We start from the raw sequence: 21,402 nt of genomic DNA on the forward strand, positions 1-21,402 counted from the left end.
TAATATACCATGTATAAAGCCCATTAGCAAATGCTAGTCTCAGCTCACTATCTTTGGCCTTGGGAGGGGTGGACTGGACATACATGTGTAGGATAAAGATGTTTTTTTCCTTCTTTATTCTATTCTCTAGCTCTTATGTTAAATAAAACAGTGGCTCCACCTGTTATTTCTGATACTCTTATTTTGGTCCATGGCTGTCCTTTCCTTGGCACTATTTCTTGATTATGGTGGAAATGAAATTGGATTGGCTCCCATCCTGGAAGTTTCGAGATCCCACTGTTAGGGCTGAATTTATTAATGGAGCTGAATTTTAATACCAGAGAGATTGGAGCATTGCCTCCAAATCCTTGTTTTGGAATATTCCATAATTCCTGGGATAGTCACTTAAGTGTTGTTGGGTTGGATGAGATAGATCAGGGTGAAGTTGAAATTGGAGACATTCAGGGGATCAATTTCTTGTATATGGACTCCAATGCTTGGGTCCATTTTCCACATTGGAACAGAATTCAGGATAATACAGACTTTAGTGTTTGAATCATATGTGTTTGTTGACTTAGAGGTTATCCCCTCCCCTCATCCACACACACACACACTGTTAGACACATTGGGGGGCCAGGTATTCAAGGCAGGGATTAAAATTCAATTCCAAATGCACTCCCAAGATTTAAACAGAGTAAGGGAATTAATTTGATATAGATCAACTGACATTGAATGAATATTATTTGTTTTCCCATTTGTAGGCTGTAGAATTTAGCAGATTAGTTGGGTCACTAAGGCCAGAAGAGTCGGAAGATGTGATTGTTTCTACATGTCAGAAGCTTAATGCTTTCTTTCAAGAGCGTCCAGACCAGAAAATTGTCTTTGTTTCTCAACATGGTTTTCTCCCCTTAATGGAATTGCTTGAAGTTCCTAAAACTCGTGTAAGTTTGTTTTATTGATGATTTCATCTTCTGATTTGATGTCTTCCTTTCCATTAGCATCTCAACAAGTTCAATATGGTGGCTTTCCACATTTTGTTTTAACTTTTTCCATATGATTCAACAAATGCAGGTTATATGTTCTGTTCTTCAAATTATAAACCAGATAATCAAAGATAATACTGGTTTCCAAGAAAATGCATGTCTTGTTGGCTTGGTAAGTACCATATTACCTCTTAGGTGTACATTTGACTCAGGGAACTTTCTTTTGTTAATTCCATTGAGATTTGTGGCCCTCTAATGCTGTTTTTCAAAAAAAAATTAGAATGTAAAATTGTCCCAACTAGTTGGCCCTTGCCATCCAATTTATATATTTTTTCAGTTGTTATTCACTGGTAGGTTTATCGATTTAATTGATTATTAGATAGCTATTCTTATTGTCACATATGGAATTGTGGGCCTGAGTCTAAAAATGCAGTTGTTAAATCAAGAGGATGAGTGTGTGAGAATACTTTGAACGTTATATATGGTTTTTTTTGGCTGTTGTTTATTGGGTTGTCGTTTATTCTTTTATTAATATTGATTGTCTTGCAAATTAAATCAGATTCCTGTTGTTATGAGCTTTGCGGTACCTGATCGACCCCGAGAAGTTCGTATGCAGGCTGCCTATTTCTTGCAGCAGCTTTGTCAATCAAGGTGTAGATTCGTTATATACATTCTATTGTGATATAGTATTTTTAATACATTGTTGATTAGTTTGAATTGATCATGTTAGCTTCTGTTATCCAGCTCCTTGACATTGCAAATGTTCATTGCTTGCCGTGGAATACCTGTTTTGGTGGGCTTTCTTGAGGCTGACTATGCAAAATACAGGTTTGTACTTCATCCATCTTATGCATGGATTAGATTTTCAATTTTTAGGATAGGATGTTCTTAAGATTGAATGTCATAGGTACCTAATGGTATAGTCTTAGAGCTTTTCTTTTTTTTCTTTTTTTTTTTGTTTTTGATTGGGGTGTGCACAGAGCAACAAATTAGTCTACTCAGGTCTTATTGGATCAGGGAATTCTATTAGAGTACAGATTTGCTTTTAAATGATGCTGGATGGTTAATCAAGTAATATTATTCAATGGATCAGAGATAGAACTGGTGAACCTTGGTTACCAATTCAGCATCTGGTGTGAATACCATGTTCTGGTGGCCTCCAAGTGGTATGGATCAGTCCAGGCATTATAAGACCTATTCTCATAAGAAGGACAACAAACATGTTCTGATTTCGCATGGGCAAGACTCCTGGGACTCGCACTGATCTCGTCAGGGGTATTTTCATCATTATGACCAGTCCCATGTGGGCCTGGGCTATATAGCATTTTGTTCCTCTAGCCTAGCAGTTCTTCTCTTTCAATTTTTTAGTAGGTAGAAAGTTATTGTGTTTCTTGATGCACAATAGGAGTGACATTTTTTTGTAATTATGGTGAACAGTATTCCGGGCCATACAAGTCACTTTATAAATAGATGTATTCTCTTCCTTTCAAGCTAATGAATGAATGATGATTTCTTGAGAGCTCTTTTGCAAGCCTTTGTATGTAGTGATTCGTACAAACCCTAGATTGGTTCTAGGACACTTGGAGTCATTCTTTGGGATTTCTTTCTCTCTTCTCTTTCTCTACCCTTTCTCTTCTCTTCTCTTCTCTTCTCTTCTCTTCTCTTCTCTCTCTCTCTCTATTCCTCTCTCTTTCTATCTTGTGATAGGTTATTCAAGTTCTGCTGCATCAGTTTTGGCATCAGAACATTAGGTTTCAAATGGCTCATTACCATGGTAAAAACCCAAAATCCAAAGTTTAAATATCAGTGTGGGCGAAAATGTCGATCATCCTAAGAAATGCGCCAGAAATGTCAGAAATATCGTACATAAATGTTGTAAAACTTATGGGCATGGTGGAAACATTGTAAAGTATGCAAAATATAGAATGCTATTTTATGAAATGATTAAAGAAGCATAAGCACACTTTTTAAAACTATTATTTTGTTCCAAAGCATTAAACAAAGCTAAGAAACTAAGGTTATAGACAGAAGAATACATTTTTAAATTGCCCTGTAAACATTAAGATACAGAGTTAATGATAGAATGAGTTAAAGCAAAATTTAAACTCATAGAAAATGTAAATGGTTGTAATAGATCAACCAAATAATCTATTACACAAATAAAAACTAATATTTGACTTCCTGTTTGAAATGAATATTTGAGCTAGCTCAAAGTGGTAATCATGTAAGTTAGGCAGGAAATAACATTGTTATTCCACAAGTCCTCTTTCTCTACTTCTCTCTCTCTCTCTCTCTATTCCTCTCTCTTCTGTTATGTGATGGTTTATCCTACTGCATTACCTCGATTGGACAACTGATACGTTGGCCAAGGGTGAGGAAGGGTTTAGGGCTAATCCAGGTCCAACTATGAGACTTGGGCCCCTAGCCTGAGGCCTGATGCACCCTGAGGTAAAGCTTGGTATTGGCACCCCAAGTCAGTTGTAGCTAAACCTTGACATAACTCAAGCTAGGCTTTGGCTTGGTTCAGTTGAGGATCAATTTTTTTTTGCACTTGGACATTTTACTTGGGCTGTACGGTCCAATTTAGAAAAGAAAATAGGAGAAAATATAGAAATTACATTAGTACCTAATGCCTTACAGTGTATGTATGCATAGCCTTGTCTAAATAACAAATGCATGCAAACTTGTGTGATTATGTAAGATGTGTGAACACTTGTAGTATAAGTGAGCACTGTAAATATGTATTTGTACTTTACCCAAAGGCTTGGGCAGGTTTGGGCCACTTGTGACTTCAACCCTATACCAACCTGAGGTGGAGTCAGGCTTAGGTCCAGAGCAGAGCCTGAAAATCTAAGACCACCCCATGTAAAAGCCCTGTACATTCTGGGTGGGAATTTGGTTAAGTGAACCCAAGTTGCATTCTTATGTGGAGGCTGAAGATCATCATTTTCTAAGCAGAAACCATTGTGTTATTGTATCTGTGATGCCTTTGTTTACATGTACAACAAAAGTAGGCTGTGTGTGTGGAGGTTGTAATGCATTTTATTTTTCATCGGCATCAGTCAGAGGATTTTATACCTGCTGAGCTTCTTTTTTTTTCTTCCTTCTTTTTCTTTATTTTTCCTATTGTTTTTCAGTATATTACCCCAAATGTATTGATTAATTTCTTCTACCTCTCCAGAGAAATGGTTCATCTAGCCATTGATGGCATGTGGCAGGTCTTTATGCTTCAGCGTTCAACACCTAGAAATGATTTCTGTCGCATAGCTGCAAAGAATGGTATACTTATCAGGCTCATTAACACCCTTCACAGCTTGAATGAAGCAACTCGATTGGCAGGTGGGTATGTTCAAGGGGATGGTTTAGCTCCAAGACCACGATCTGGTCCTCTAGATTCTAGCTTTCCTGTTTCAACACAAGGTGAAATACCCCTTTCTAGTCCTGATCAACTTGATGTGCTTAAGGTTAGACATGGGGTTATTGACCATCCTTTGTCAACTGGAACAATGGAACCATCGCATGCTTCAGCTTCATACTCCCAAAGATCAGATGCCAACCAAGACTCCAGGTACTTTCTTGGTGATAGTGATAAAGCTCAGTCAAACCACACTGTAATGGAAGCTTCAGTTGCTTCCAAGTTTCCGGAGCCAACAGTTATAGAAAATGATACTTCTCAAGCAGAAGTTGACCTTAGACAACGAGTCACTAACTTGGACAATAGGATTTCTACTGACAAGCCTTTAAAACAACCGGAGAATGCATCTAATGGTTTCCCAACCACATTAGCTTCTCAGCAAGAGCAAATTCGACCACTTCTTAGTTTGTTGGACAAGGAACCTCCATCCAGACATTTCTCTGGTCAGCTTGAGTATGTACGCCAGCTCTCTGGATTGGAGAGACATGAAAGCATACTGCCATTGTTACATTCATCCGCAGAAAGGAAAACAAATGGTGAATTAGATTTTCTGATGGCAGAATTTGCAGGTAAATAACTCTGATTATTTGCAGGTAAAAAAAGATTTTTTTTTTTTCAGCTCCCGATTGCTTAAATTGCAACTCTAATTTATTCTTTCTGTTGTTATTGACTATTAAGTTATGGGAGGTGCCATAATTTACTTATTAGTGCTTGCACAAGGAGTGACTGTAACACTTGTATATATTTATTTCTTAGTATTACTTATCAGTAAAATTTTCCTTCTGTTTACAGAGGTTTCTGGTCGTGGAAGAGAAAATGAAAATCTTGACTCCGCTCCAAGATTATCACACAAAACAGTAACCAAGAAGTTAGGACCACCAATGTCTAATGAAGGAGCTGCCTCAACATCTGGCATTGCATCTCAGACTGCATCAGGTGTACTCTCTGGCTCAGGTGTTCTAAATGCTAGACCAGGAAGTGCAACATCTTCTGGATTACTTTCACACATGGTGTCAACATTGAATGCTGATGTGGCTAGGGAGTACCTTGAGAAGGTTGCTGACCTACTGCTTGAGTTTGCCCAAGCAGACACAACAGTTAAATCTTACATGTGTAGCCAGAGCTTGCTTAGCCGTCTTTTCCAGATGTTCAATAAGATAGAACCTCCTATACTTCTGAAGGTTTGAGAAAAGAAACATGCTGATGCTGTACCACTGAGGTTTCTCTCTTTATAATTTTGATTTCAAATCTATGACATTGTTATCTTTTCTCTCATTCTATGTTATAGTTATTGAAGTGTATCAACCATTTGTCAACCGATCCAAACTGTTTAGAGAATCTTCAGCGTGCTGATGCAATCAAACATTTGATTCCAAATCTTGATCTCCAAGAAGGACCTCTCATACATCAGATACATAGTGAAGTGAGTCTTTTCTTTCTTTTTTTTTTTCTTTTTTTGCTTTGCACTTAATATGTTCAAATTGGATGGCAATATGCCAGATATAGCTTTCTGTGTCGTAATTGAAAATTAAATTTTTGAAATGCCTTCTTTAAAAACTTTAGAATATCTATGCTGTTCAGCTGCTTCATTGTACTTGGCATTGGCTACTTCTAGGTGTTTCTTTACTTGTGTATCGCATAGTGGTTGTTTGGCTGCATGAAAGATGCACTTGACCGCATTAAAAGACTTTCTTTCTTATTCAGCAAAATCCCAATGCATCTTCCTCATCATCAAGAATAGGTTCTTAACTTTGAGGCTGAAAATTCTAGTCATTATAAACCTGTTCAATCATGTTTATCCTTCTAGTATGTGGTTGTGGAAGTATTTTGAAAGAGCAAGGTGAGGTATGAACTTATTGAAGCAAGGCACATTTTTTTTAATCAAAAACTTGAATAATATAATTAAAAAAGTTAAATACCTAAACTTACTAGAACCAGTCTGGATAGAAGAGGGCTGCAGATTTTGGATTTATCTGGTGGTCTCTGTTGGGTAATTTCATGATCAGTCAAAGACCTGCTGTGCTGATATTTGAGAAAAAAGGAAAGCTGGTTTGGAGACCTGTCCCTGCAGCTATTTTATGGTCAATTGGACTGAAAGAAACAATAGAATTTTCTGTAACAAGTCAAAAAGTCCAGATGATCTGGTGCAGTGTGCAGTCAGTAAATATGTATATTGGTTTTCTGTAAAATCTGAGTTTAAGCACCTGAATGTCCCTGAGGTGTTGAGGTCCCAGTCTATTTGGAGTCTGTAATCTGAGTTGTTTTCTTGGCTAGTCTTAGTATGGCTAGGAAGCTGTTGTATCATTTGCTCCTCCCTTTAATAAAATTTTATCTTACCTTTCAAAAAAAAAACATCAAGCCATTATTGCAATTCAGTCACAAAGACAATTAGACATAGTTTACACTTGAAATTCAAACAATCAAGATATTAAAGTCTAAGGTCACACTTGAAATTCAAAGAAACAAGATATTAAAACCATTGTATGTAGATTTGTTTGATTTTCAAGTCAAACTTGATTATTTCATCTTAATCTTCTATTGTATAAGTGGTAAATTCTATTGTTAAGTACATAATGGTAGATGTAGATTAAAAATAGGGTCGAGTCATTTTCCTATATATATTTTGCCTTTTATTATATTTATATTTAATTTTTTGACAAGTTTACAATACGATTAAGTTTTTCAAAGCATCTTCATCTCCACTAGGAAGTTCAACTTCATTTTTATTGTAGTCATCAACATTACCTCCTTCCATTTCTTCCAAGGTTTAAAATGTCGATGTCATTAGAAATGTCGGTCATCCAATAATAAGAAACATGTCGGAAATGTCGGAAATATTGTATGAAAATATTGTAAAAATTATAGTGGTGTAAACATTGTAAAATATGCAAAATATAGAATGGTATTTTATGAAATAACAAAAGAAGCGTAGGCACACCTTTTTAAATTATTATCTTGTTCCAAATTATTAAACAAAACTAAGAAACTAAGGTTATAGACAAAAGAATATGTTCTGAAGTTGCCCTGTAAACCTTAAGCTTTAGAACTTCATGATAGAATTAGTTAAAGCAAAATTTAAACTCAGAGAAAATGTAAATGGTTGTAATAGATCAACCAAATAATCTACTGCAGAAACAAAAACTATTATTTAACTTAATGTTTTAAATGAATATTGAGCTAACTTAAAGTAGTAATCATGTAAGTTAGGTGGACAATAACTTGTTACTTCACATATCTATAATATTGTCACCAACTTATGTTATAATACTATCTCTTGTACTCCACATAGTACTGGTAGTTTTCACTAGGGAATATGTCAATTCTAGTAAAATTCCATAATATGTCGTGGATGCCATCTCTTGTACTCCATGTAGGTCTGGTAGTGTTCACTGGGGAAATGTAGATTCCAGTAAATTTTTGTGTTGCTACCCATGGAAATGGAAATATGTCGTGGAAATATTAGGGAAATTAGGGACATTTTAAACAATGCTCCAGATTGGGGTCTCTAACTCTACCATTGATATACCCCACTTTTCCGCTTGCAGTTATGTAGAGCTTGATTCCCTTTGACCATTCTAGGTAATTGAGACCATCAAAGGGAATCATAGCCATGGGAAAGCTCATGTCAAAACCTCTACGCAATCCACTCTGACTAGAATCCTCAGAAGACATAGAACTTGATTTCAGTTCAGTCACAATTCAGTCAAAGAACTAGTTCTCAGTTAAGTTCAGAATCATAGTTCAGTCAAAAAAAAAAAAGGTTAAAGCCTTAGTTCAGCCACAGTTCTAGTCACAAAAAGTCTTGTTCTCACAGAATAATCAAATCTGATCACATGCCATCACTTGTCCTCAGATTACAACCCTACTGAACCAGTTCAGATGTGCAAAACATATCAAATATCAGGTCTGACCAGTCCCTCCAATCAATAATTCATCAATTTTCAACACAACCATTGAAGTTTTAATAGGAACTAAGGAAGAAAAAACTGCTGTCACAGCAGTTACAGAACCGCAGACCTGAACAGCCCACCTGTCAGGGCAGATGACTGATTCATAGAGTTCTCTATCTGATGCATGGTTTGGACTGGACACATCATCACTTCCCTATATGTAGTTATATGGTTTGCATACAGCTTCATTGAGATTTGATAGTCTCCCCATCGCTTAGAGCAGGTATTTGAATGTTACGGTTGTAATTTATTTTCTATCTTGTTATTGAGCAAATGTATGATGGTTTTAGAACATGTTTTTCTATCATAATTTGTGTACATTCATATTTTTTTTTTCTTCCATGACTCAATTTTGGATATTTTCTGACAATTTCCCATCACTGAAGGTCCTCAATGCGCTTTTCAATCTCTGCAAAATAAACAAGAGGAGGCAGGAGCAGGCTGCTGAAAATGGAATTATTCCACACTTGATGCGTTTCATCATGTCAGATTCACCCTTGAAACAGTATGCATTGCCTCTGCTGTGTGATATGGCGCATGCATCCCGTAATTCAAGGGAGCAGTTAAGGGCCCATGGTGGTTTGGATGTGTACTTGAGTCTGCTGGATGATGAACTCTGGTCAGTGACCGCATTGGATTCTCTTGCAGTCTGTTTGGCACATGACAATGATAACAAAAAAGTAGAACAAGCTTTACTGAAAAAGGAAGCTGTTCAGAAATTGGTGAAGTTCTTCCAGAGATGTCCAGAGCAACATTTTGTGAATATACTGGAGCCCTTTTTGAAAATTATCACGTATGTGTCTTGCCATCCACATATCTTTTTCTTTCCCATCCATGTGTAAGAATTTGTTTACCATTTCCTACTTCCAAGCATTATCTATATATAGTGTGTGGGGTGGGGGCTCATTGGAATGACCACGTCTTCACTCCCTAAATCTACATAAATACCATATTTCACCTCATATTTGAGTTTTTTTTTTTTTGGCTCCAAAGCATATCTCCTTGTCAAAGATTCCTTGGTTTTGTGGCCTTCAACACTAAAGGGCACAATTACAAATCTTCTTCCAAGATAGATTTTATATGCATAAATGTATTGCATATGTTGTATTAATTATAGTAAAGATGATTTACCAACAGTATTACATGGCATGTGGACATGGTAATTGGAATCACACAATGCATATGGAGTCTGAGTAATCTAAAACACAAGTTCAATAAACCTTACCCCAACTATATGGGATTCATTACATGCATTTTAGTGTCATATCCATTGTTATATTATAGGCCATCAAGTTATTTTTTATTACTATAGTCCGTTTTGGTTTTGGCCTGCATTGCTAAACCTTTCAACTTGTAATCAATGTTTTAAAAGGTGTGGGAGGTGTACAACCTGAGGTGCCCCCAAAACACCCTGAGGCACATGATAGAGGAGTTGATGCTCTCAGCTTTGCTGATAGAGGGTATGTAAGTAGCCCCTCTAGGGGTTTGCCCAACTCCTTTCCTCCCCTCCTCCACTAGGTTCAGTTCGCCATTCTCCTCAGACCTTCAGCGATGGGGGGAGGTGAATGCCAAGGTTTTTCAAACGGATGTACAGGAACAAGGTTGTGGTTTTGATTTTATTGGGGCTTCTTCTCATGGGGAATTAGTTTTGTCAACAATATTGTTGCGAAACAAGGTAAGATCACTTCCCCCCCTAGTGCTGCCAGGGGTCCTAAAGTTTTAGAGAGTGACATCTTCTCTTTGGTGGTGGGGGAGGTAAGTAACTATGTCTGACCTAAGTGGAGGGATGGCAATCGTGTTGGGCTTGGCTACAGCTCCAATTCCTTTGGAATCTAGGAGCTTGGCAGTAGGGAATTTGGTGAGTGGAGTTGGTGATTCCCCAAAAGAGGTAGGAGGTGGAATGGAAATGGGGTATGGTAGTGTTTCATCTTGTTTCTTGGATGTTATGGGGGTTGTGCTAGAAGATGTGATATCAGGAGTTTTTTTTTTTTTTTTTTTTTTGAAATATTTGTTGGAAGATTGGGTTATGATTTGGGAAGAAGGATGAAGGGTGGCAGAGCTGACGAATCGAAAGAGGGTAAGGAGAAATTTAAAACTTTGGTTTGTCCAGAAAAGATGAAGACCTCAAAAAATGGCCAGCTAGTTCATGTTATGAAGATCTCTTGGTTAAAAGGAGTTTGTGGTGTTGGTCCTTCCAACAAATTAGGGTTTATTTTGGAAAAGTGAAAAACAATTTAAGTGGTTTCAAGCATGGTAAAGTCTAGCAATGACAGTTATTAAGTAGTTTTTTTTTCTCTTTCTGATAAAGAGGGGTTGGGAAAGAAGTATCCAATTAAGGGTTCAAAAGATTTCTTAAGTAGGGCAATGGGTAGTAGAAAATATAAAACAAAGCCATTAGAAGAATCAAATAAAAGAGGCAAGGAGGTCTTGACTAAACCCTTCAAACATAAGGAGGTCATTGTGGATGAAACTCATGTTGTGCACAAGGAGTTAGTCAACATGGAGGTGGAGGTAAGCAAATTGTTAGGGATCTCTTTTGTTGGATGTGATAGAAGGAATGGATAAAAGGCCTGGTAGAATGGGGTTCAAAACCCTAGTTTAAATGTCTCACAATGGTGGGATTGAATTCAGCTAGTAGGAGAGAACTTACATGGTTTGATCCCGTCTAATTCCTCTCTCTTTATTACTTGGGGGGGGGGGTGTTGCAAGAGCCCTCTCTTAATCAATAACCACTCCTAACTCATTTAAAATAAGATTAGAGAGAGTCCAGCTCTCTTAAACCAGCTAGTAAATCAGAATCCATCTAACTAGTCATACTAGTCAAATCACATAGTTTTACTTGGACTCTTATGTAAGACTCTTAATTATCCATTAGAACTCTATTAATTAGGAGATTACAAATTTTATGGTGTGGGTCCCACAGCTTAATGGGAGAGCCAAAAATGTCGAATGCTTTATACAATCCAGTGGGTTTGGCTAATTAAGTTTAAATAACCCATTTCAGGCTAATTCGACCATAGCTTTTATGGGCTTAAGTGATCAAGCCCATTAAGTGTCTAAACACTTAAAACTACTTGGGACTTTACCATCCTTAAGGCCCAAGTCCATTGGTTCAACCCATTATGTGATAATCAAGTCAATACATTCCAATTAATCACTTGCAATCAATCTCTTTGCTATAAACACTTGACACCACATTAAAGGAAGGACTTTTTCCCTTTCTTCATTACATGGTGTCCAACTTCCAAAACCATTGGATTGTTTATTGAAGATTCAATAATCCTTTTGTCGACATATTCAAGATTCCATGGAGGAAGTTTGTACAAAGTATTCTCTATGACTTAATGTACTAGCAGATCCTATTACATTGGTCATAAGTCGACATATCATTTTGGAATGTCCCAACATACCTAGATATTTGACCCCAAAAAGATTTCATTGGCTGGTATATCAAAGATAAACAGGTCTGATACTCAATCTAATATCAACTAACTGAATGGTGACTCAGTTGGTACATACACTGGGTACTCCCAGAAGATATGCAATTTTGAGCCCTGCTATCGATTCCCATCACACCTTTGAGAGAAGTTATTGTTGTTGAAAAGGGTTGTATTGTGCCAAGAAAAAAAATGAAACATGGCCCCTATGGGGTCACCCGACGATAATTCAATACCAAAAAAAAATGTAAGTGTGGTGGTTAGGCTACGTACAGGGGTCTCCTTGAAGGACAAAGGAAAACCGAGTGTAGTAGATAGTCTAAAGGCTTAGGGCAAATGGGATGATAGAATGATGATCTCGTTATGAGTTGGACCCTCATTTATAGGGAGAGCTCTCGAGGTCCCGAAATGAAGGAGCCAAAAGCGTATGATTCCCATTAGGAAAGGGAATCTTGGATTCGCTATCAGTTATTAGGGAGCACTGCCAGGGTTTTGTCACATGTTTTATGGGATATTTCAAGGATGAACTTTCCTTTTGTCTAAGGATTCTCATAATCCACTTGTGCTACTTCCTTTTGTGACCCTTCTAAACCGACGTGGCACGGGTGACGTCATTACCTAGCTTGTGTGTCTTTATCAGGCCCATGGGGTGTCTCGTCATGGACGTGTTTCTACTACTTGTTTATGACCTACGGTAAGCCCACATTCATCGCGGTTTTGCGGTCGCTTTAAACTCATCGCAAGCCCGCGCAAATCCAAAACTCATCGCAAGTTCAAGTGGGGCCAAAGTTCATTGTAGGTGTGATTAGCTGTGGACTCATCGCGGATGTGTAGTATTGGTTTAACACCCTCTGTATTTAGATGGTCTGAGTGACCACTATATATTTACATTAGCCCCTTGCTTATTGGTAAGTGGGAGCTTATTGATAATTATTTCCGTTATTGGGTTTGCCTTGAATGTTTGTAATGGGGTGATGGGGATGAGGATTGTAGGTGTTGTGGTACCCAAATTCTTTCGCATTAGGTTTGGTGGTCGTTCTTGTTCTTGATGGCAAGTTCTATGGACTTTGTGTGTGGGAAATTTTAATTTGGGTGGGTTATTAGCCCCCCTACTTATCAATAAGCATTATGGCATCCGACTTAAGGATGTTATCTAGATGAGAATCGGGTGTGTTTGTTTTGGAGTAACTTTTTGTTTTCATTGTAATCCAGCCCCCCTATCTTTTTACAAGTTGCTTTCCTGTGATTCAGCCCATATGTGTGCCAAATTGGTTGGCGAAGGTTTGAGCCCCTTTGGAATCAACAGAAATTGTCTTATAGAAGGACATAACCAGTCCCCTATTGGTTAAAGGGAGTCTATCGTTTTAGGAATATAGCCCCCCAATTTCATGATAGAGCAATGCTTTGCCGAAGACAACTGAAGCAGTATTTGATTTTTAGCCCCCTTGTCTTTGGTTCAGCCGAAGATAGATGAACCAGATACTTAGAATCTTTGGTTCTTCCTAAAAGAATGGTAGGATCCATCGTATGGACACCAAAAAGGTTGCGGAATGGGTGGGCGAATTTCAAAATTTTCCTACCTTTCTTCCAACTGGGAATCGCATTCCCTTATTTTAGAATCAAATATTCAAGGATCTACTCGAACCAAACCAGACCAGATCTGAGCCAAAGATCAGGGGAAGGGTTATACCTGATACGGAGAATCAAAATCTCCCAACGTCGGTGTTCACGCCCAAAGAAAGATCCAAGATCTGCTCCCGCTGAAGATGACACAACGATGGTGGGGCAGAACCAACAGTGTACGTCTCACATACCGAACTCTTCACAAGAACTCGTTGGAGGCTTAGAGCACCGAACCAAATCAGCCTTTCAGCAAAGACTGATATCAAGAACAAATTTCTTGATTCTCCCTTCAATGGAGTTCGAGCTATGCAGCAAGGTGGCGGCGGCTGGAGAAGATCCCTAAGCTGAAAGTGGCGTGAATGCAGTTTTCAGCTTAAGGAGGATGATATCCTATCTCAGATTGCAGAGAGTGTTAATTGCAAAAACCCTAGGTCGAATTCTTGTAATTCTTTATTAGGGTTTTCTCCTTTCTTAGTGATTAAGAAACCTCCTAATCCAATTAGGAGTTATCCCAATTCAAATCTGTATTTGGATATGGGATAATCTTAATCCTATCTGCAGATTAGATCAGCCCATTCCTGATCTCATCAGGAGTTTAGTCTTAATCCTATCTGCAGATTCGCCCCTTTAAGTGGGTGATCAGATCAGCCCAGTTCAAAATGGGCTTTTAGGCCCAATAAGTAATTAGTGCTCAATAAGTTTCCAAACTGCTGCCCCAGTTTGGCTTCTTTGTATGGCGTGGGACCCAAGCATTGATCTCCACATCAGTCACATGGGTTCGGCCCAGCCTTTGTTACAAGGGTTAGCCGAATTCACTAGAAAGCCCAGTGAACCCCTTGAGCCCATCACATGGACCCTATGGGCCCAACACTTACACTAAGTGGTCCATGGGCCAAGCCATCTTAAAAAAACCCAGGGACTGTGGGCAGATGCAAGATTAGCCCATCAGGTATTATCCTAAATGGTTTTACACTTAACCTCTCAGCCCATAATGATCAAGCACTGCCCGACAATAGAGGACCTCTCCCTCGGCTGCTAGGAACAGTGCTGCACTATCTACTCACATGGATCCCAGGAATTAAAACCATTTGCAAACAATTTGAAACCATATATAAGTATATATCATATATATAAAATTTGCAAAACAAAATTCCAACCATTGAAATCAACTGCCGGCAGTTTGGTTTCCATAAGAGAGAGTGCATCCCCGATCATTACCTTTGTCTGATAAAGGGGCCGATCCCGTCACTATGATCACCCACTTAGATGAATTCTCAGACTGTCCCAACATACCCAGGTTTTGACCCCCGCCAAGGATCTCATTGATTGGCATACCAAAGACAACCAATCCGACACCTAGTGCAGTACCATAATTGGGTCTAGGGGTTAGGTGTAACTTTCCAGTTTTGCCCATCAATCTCCAAGGTCCAGGGCAATATTGGAAATTTGGTCTGGTTCAAGGGTTCAAGTAATCCTACACTGCGTGTGCTTTGGGTCTCACCCTGGCAGTTGAGACAAGCCACCCCAATAGTTGGCAGCACACCAGTGTCAGCCTTGACAGGATAAATCTCCCTAGACTTATTCAACGGTTGTGAACATTTAAAACTAACACAACTCTCATTAAGTGTCCAGTTTTAGGGTCTTACACAGAAGTATACCACACAATATGAATCAAACATGTACTTTATTTATTTACATTAAATATCGAAAGTACATCAAAACTGATTGGAGTTAAGGGCATACAAAACCGTCTAACACTTCCTTGATCACAGAGGATGGCCGCTCGCAAGATTATCCTTCTCCCATTCCTGAAGAACACGACAACACCCAGGAGAACGTCAACCCAGAAGTTGGGGACTAGTTCGGTATGGAGTCAACCGAGCAAGTTAACATTGAAATACTCTTGATTGATCAAGGTCTAAGAGTTCGAGTCCCGCTTCGACCGTGTGGAGCTGATGCAACAGGAGATGAGAGCCACTCTGCAACTTCTCCTTTAGCAGTTGGCCAGGCCTGAACATTCCCCCTTTACCCCAACAGCTCCTCCTGCCTCCATCCCCACCAGCCACCAATCTGCCAATCAGAACCCCACTATGCCTGAGCAACCTGCAAGGACCAACCCTACACCTGCACAGACTAACTAGCCCACTTTTGAACAGCCTCTAGTTACTTCCCATACCAACCCAACAATAGAGGCACCACTCAGCCATGACGACTAAAGGAATACGTTCTAGGGTTGATGGTGGAATACTAGAGCAGAGCCTAGGCTTCCCTTGTCCTACAAAAGCCCTACTCTGATCGAATCCTTTACAAACCCTATCCCACCGGCTACGTCCCTCCCAGTAGTGGCCACAGTACGACGGGCAGAAGGGAAGCCCGCAGGAACATGTGAACAAGTTTGAGGATGCTTTGGGGTCCTTTGCTCTCAACGGGGACCTGAAAGTTGGGGAGCTCTCTAAATCTTTGACTGGGTTGGCATTATACCCGGTTCGTCAATCTAACCACATGTAGCATTGACTCGTGGGCAGAACTGACAAAGAGGTTCTTGTCAAAATGGTGTAACTTAGAGCAGAGATTGACGATGGCTGACTTGCACAACATAGAGCAATGCGTGGGAGAAGATCTTTTGGCCTATGTGATTAGATTTCAGAAGCTGACCCATTCAGTTTTTGACAAACATGTCACTGAGAAGAGTTTCGTCGAACAATGCGTGCAAGGCATGCAGCCCTCCTATAGGATAGGCATAGAGAATGTAGAAGTAGAGACCTTCAGCCAATTATGGAAGTGCACGGAGAGGACGGCTCACATTGTCAAAAGCACTTTGTCCTAGTCTACACTAGTAGCAGGACAGTACGGGAAGAACTAGGCTTATGCCATGGACAAAAAACCTTGCAATATTGGAGGGCCTAGGCCAGGGCCCTATTACCGCAACAATGTCCAGGGCAGAAGAAATAATGCATTGATCCCTTCTTTCGCCTGCACCAAGGAGGTGATCATGATCATGAATAAGCTCGTGGAAGATCGTGCCATCAATCTACCACTGCCGCCGCCAGGGATCGACCCAAAGGAGAGGCACAGAGGAAGGTGTACCTTTCACCAGTCGCCGCACCACGACCTCATGGACTACCTTTCATTGAGGTGATTATTTGTACAGAAGGAGAAACTTGATGATTTTGTTAAGAGGAAACCGGCACAAGTAGAGACAAACCCCCTCCCTGCGCACACTCAGGAAGTATCAACATGGTCGGAGCACCAGGTCAAGACCACCCAGACATGTTGATCCAGAGATTCTAATGTTAGTGTTGTGGCCAGGCTATGTACGAGGGTCTCCTTTAAGGACAAAGGAAAACCGAGTGCAGGAGGTAAGCTAAAGGCTTAGGGCAAATGGGATGATGGAATGATGGAATGATGATCTCGTTATGTGTTGGACCCCCATATATAGGGAGAGATTCCGAGGTCCCGAAAGGAAGGAGGCAAAAGCGTATGATTCCCATTAGGAAAGGGAATCTCGGATTCGCTATCAGTTATTAGGGAGAACTGCTAGGGTTTCACCACGTGTCTTATGGGATATCTTAAGGACGAACTTTCCATTCGTCTGAGGATTCTCATAATCCACGTGTGCTACTTCCTTTTGTGACCCTTTTAAACTGACGTGGCACGGGTGACGTCATTATCTAGTTTGTCTATCTTTATTAGGCCCACGAGGTGTATCGTCACGCGCGTTATTTAACGACGCATGTGTTTCTACTACTTGTTTATGACCTACGGTAAGCCCACATTCGTCACGGTTCCGCGATCGCTTTAAACTCATCGTAAGTCTGCGCGAGTCCGAAACTCATTGCAAGTTCGCGCGTGTCCGGAACTCATCACAAGTTCAAGCGGGGCCAAAGTTCATCGCAGGTGTGCAATGAGTTGTGGACTCATCACAGATGAGTGATATGTTATAGATTCATCACAGTCGTTTGTGTAGTATTGGTTCAACACCCTTTGCATTTAGATGGTTTTAGTGACCATTGAATACCCAGTTGTTTAGCCTGTTAGAAAGTCCAAGAACATGTTGGGTTTGGTCCAATTCAACGTTTCTTGCAGACATTCATCCCCACACTTTGGGTCACAGCTCGAGTAGTTGATATCCATTGCTCCACTACCTTGGGCTATGTGAGAATGACAACTTTGTTAGGATAGACTTCCCCAAGTGTATCCAGAGGTTGTGAAGTTTCAAGTCCATATTATAACAATCACGTGGTCTCATACATAATATTTATATGAACTAAGGGTATTTAGTAGAAGAACTTGATGACACATGTTTGTTTATTTTTGGGGGGTTATTTCTTATCACTCCTGTTGTAATTCTTCCCCTCTTATTGAATTTTCTTTTATTTTTTTATGGCACTGATATCAAATTATGTATGATGGTCTAGGGGTCCTATAAACTTTAGATCTGGTGTTAAGCTTCGTGGGTGGATTAGAAATAAAGTATATTGGTAGAAAAGAGATGGATGGTTATAAGAAGAAATAGTAAGAGAGAGAGAGAGAGGTCTTGAAGAAATGGTAAGAGGAAGAAGGGAAAAGTTCCTGGCAATAACTAGAATTTAGAAACCCAAACTTTATTTATTTATTTATTTTTGATATCTTAAACCCAAACTTTATTTCGTCAAATCGTCCTCTTTTAATTGGAATTTCAATGACTCTATTTATAGATTTAGCTTATGAACTTGGATATCCCATTATAGGTTGAAACTTGGAGTAGTCCCATCTCAATGTCTAATTGAATTTTCTTATCACTCAGATATCCCATTATACCATAGGGACACTCCAACAGGCACTAATTCCTAAAACAACCCTAAGAAAACGTTTCTAATCCTACTAAAATTAAACTATTCTAAAAACATCTGAAATTACTAACAATAGTATTGTGAGTTTAAATTGTTGGAGAACTTAAAACTCTATTCTTAAGATAGCTATTAACCTATGACTGGGAAATAAATTTAAAAACTCAAATGAGATCAGTATATCCTATCAGCCTAAATTTCTGAAATTGGTATAGGAATTAGATAACTGATTAAATTCTCCATTGATTCTTTCTGTGCTTTCATATCTGCATCATTAAATCAAAGCAAAATTAGAATCATCACCCTTATTAATCATTATACCAAGATGGGAAAATATACCCCTGATTATAATAATATCACATAAAGCTATAAAACATAAAGTAAACATGTTACTCAACTATAAAATGCAATAGAAGAATGTAGAGAATACAATGGCATGCTTGTGCACATGCAGAAGAAAGAATGTAGATCCAGTTAGTGGATGGGTTTGAGAACTAGAAGATCTCTTGATTCATTAACCTGCTCAGATGATTCCTTTTATATAAAACCACTCCACTCTTTGTATCATAAGTACATTTATCTGTCTGACTTTTGCTTAAATTGTTGTTGTATATCAAGTTGTTCAGTACCATGTTCTGGGCAGTGTTTTAAAGGCATGGGAGCGTATGTCTGGAGGCAAGGCGCCCCCAAAATTCCCTGAGGCATATGCCACAGGCACTGACACCTCTGAGGCGTACTCATACGCTTTTTTCATGAGGTGTGTTGGAGGCATACGCTCGATATAAAAAGACAGAAAAAAAGAAAGAAAAAAGGAAAGGAAAGGGAAAAGAAAGAAAAAGAAAGATAGAGAAGGAAGAAAAAAAGAGAAAAAGAAAGAAAAGGAAAGGGAAGGGAAGAAAAGATAAGGGGAAAGACCCCCCCCCCTCCTTTCAACTAGTGCAATGCATCTTCATTCTTCTTATCATAAAAGGTTTTTATTAAAAATAAAGAAAATGTGATCCTCCTTAATATTAAATATCTTTATTAAAAATAATATTATTTCATGGGTTTCAACTAATTCCTGTAGCTAATGCAATGTTTTAGTTTCCTCTTTTATTGTACAGCTTTCCTTTGTTTCTTAAAAGTTCTGATAGTCTTAGAGATAATTTTGTAATGCAGGAAATCATCCCGAATAAATACAACATTGGCAGTTAATGGTTTGACCCCATTGCTCATTGCAAGACTTGACCACCAAGATGCAATTGCTCGTCTCAATTTACTCAAGCTAATAAAGGTGAGTTTAAATTTTTTTGTGCTCTTTTACCATGATTATTTGCCGTCGGATTTTTCATGTGGAATTTTCTATAGATTTCAGATTTTTGTGGCAGCATTAATAATATAGTCTTACTTGGAGCCAATATGGCAGGCTGTTTATGAGCACCATCCACGGCCTAAACAACTCATTGTGGAGAATGATCTACCTCAGAAGCTTCAAAATCTGATTGAAGAGCGCAGGGATGGGCAGCGATCTGGAGGTCAAGTCTTGGTGAAACAGATGGCCACAGCATTGCTCAAAGCACTTCATATCAATACTGTACTGTAAATTTTGGTCTTTCTAACCTCTACTCCCTGTTTCTGTATATTTGATTTCTTGGGAGCAACATGGTTGTGTTTGCTTTTCACTCCATCTATAGCATGAACACTAATTGCTGGCAAGACCCCCTATTTTATCTGGGTTGCTAGGTATAGATGTCATTTTAGCCCCACATTGAGATGTTAAGATTGTAAGTTTTTTTCTTCCTTTTACCTAAGTTAGGATAGTCTTGTGTAAAGGTTGCTACAGCCATAGTTGGTTCTCACATAAAACCTGAATTTTGGACTTTTAATTGAATTGTTCTGTATCTACATTGCTATTCTTAAATCATAACATCAGGCAAGACTGCTTATTCCACAAAATGGGATGGACGGAAAAAAAGCCAGAAAGAAATGGCGCGGTAAATGGCAGACTGCCACTCCAATTTTATTTTAATAAGCATTGTTATGGGTGACTTTTATGTTCTCAAAATCCCATTGGTACACGGTAAATGGCACATGGACTTGGTTTGAGGTAAATTAACATCTCTGAACATCGTACAGGATTTCTTTGAATAAATAACATCATTACTAATTTGACATGTAAACAAGATGCTGTGTTGTAATGCAGGTGCTTAGGAACAGGCAAGAAAGAAAGAAACGGAAAACAATTTAAAAGCTTTGGTGGTCCCTTTGCCTTATCAAGATGTCACTTGCTGAGTGAGGGAACATACTTGGTGGAATAAGATTATCTGAAGGCTGCCTTGGTGCATTATATGATAATAGACAACTACAGATTATGAATGTCTCTTGATTAAACTACTAAAGATTGATTGTTTGCATTAATTTCTTAACTAGCTGAACCACCCCTGATTCAGTAGCTGATCGTTGATAGCTGAGCGTGAGATATTGGAACTCTAGAAGGTATGTATCTGTATATTGTTATGTATTTTAATTAGATGGCTAAATTTTAGTTCCTTAAATTTGTTCATATGTTTTCTATATAACTTGTGGACATGCTATTTACAGCATAGATGGCGTCCTTATATTGTGCCATATGGTTACACTCAAGTGCCATGTGACATTCAAATATATTGTCGCATGGTGCACATCATTGAATATATTCCAGTACCATATATTATCCATATATATCATATGGCATACATGCGTCATTGATTATATTTTAGTGCCACATGGCATTAATATATGCCACCATTTGACACACATTACATCACATAATACATTTAAATGCTGTGGCATTAATATATGTAGTTTGATGGTGGAATTTTAAATATCACGTGTGGTTGATGCACACATTTTATGAAGTATTTTAGGGGCATATATCACACTTCATGATTTTGTTGTGTTGGTTGTGTTGCAAGTATTTATATATGTGCAAAGTGGGACCTGGGCTCCACTTTAAAATGTTGTCTTATTTGGTAAAAATGATGCAAATCAAGTGTAAGTACATATAGATTAACATCATGGGGATTTCAACGAGGATCATGATGATATAGAGGTGATCATCATAGTACGCATGAGCATTGTGTTTGTCGATGAATTTACTAGCAAGCACAATCTCAAACCTTTGCGATGCAACGAATATGATCATTTACACTTGCGATGTCTTTTACA

The 21,402-nt window shown here is 38.7% G+C and overlaps 1 protein-coding gene across 3 annotated transcripts in view; it reads left to right on the forward strand.

Moving 5' to 3' along the window:
- LOC148846159 (MAP3K epsilon protein kinase 1-like) overlaps positions 1-20,116 on the forward strand; it is a 70,747-nt gene extending 50,631 nt beyond the window's left edge. For all 3 annotated transcript variants that reach the window (XM_088954971.1, XM_088954972.1, XM_088954973.1), the window contains 10 exons: positions 741-920; positions 1,051-1,134; positions 1,522-1,613; positions 1,707-1,790; positions 4,144-4,946; positions 5,170-5,558; positions 5,666-5,800; positions 8,714-9,120; positions 19,375-19,489; positions 19,622-20,116. In XM_088954971.1, coding sequence (XP_088811097.1) covers positions 741-920; positions 1,051-1,134; positions 1,522-1,613; positions 1,707-1,790; positions 4,144-4,946; positions 5,170-5,558; positions 5,666-5,800; positions 8,714-9,120; positions 19,375-19,489; positions 19,622-19,798 — 2,466 coding nt within the window. In that variant the 3' untranslated portion in view covers positions 19,799-20,116. The remainder of the gene's footprint in view (positions 1-740; positions 921-1,050; positions 1,135-1,521; positions 1,614-1,706; positions 1,791-4,143; positions 4,947-5,169; positions 5,559-5,665; positions 5,801-8,713; positions 9,121-19,374; positions 19,490-19,621) is intronic.
- The last annotated feature ends 1,286 nt before the right edge of the window (positions 20,117-21,402 follow it).

This window comes from Nelumbo lutea, chromosome 7 (genome assembly GCF_056320005.1).
Source record: "Nelumbo lutea isolate HS-2025 chromosome 7, American lotus-T2T, whole genome shotgun sequence".
NCBI classification, from domain to species: Eukaryota; Viridiplantae; Streptophyta; class Magnoliopsida; order Proteales; family Nelumbonaceae; genus Nelumbo; species Nelumbo lutea.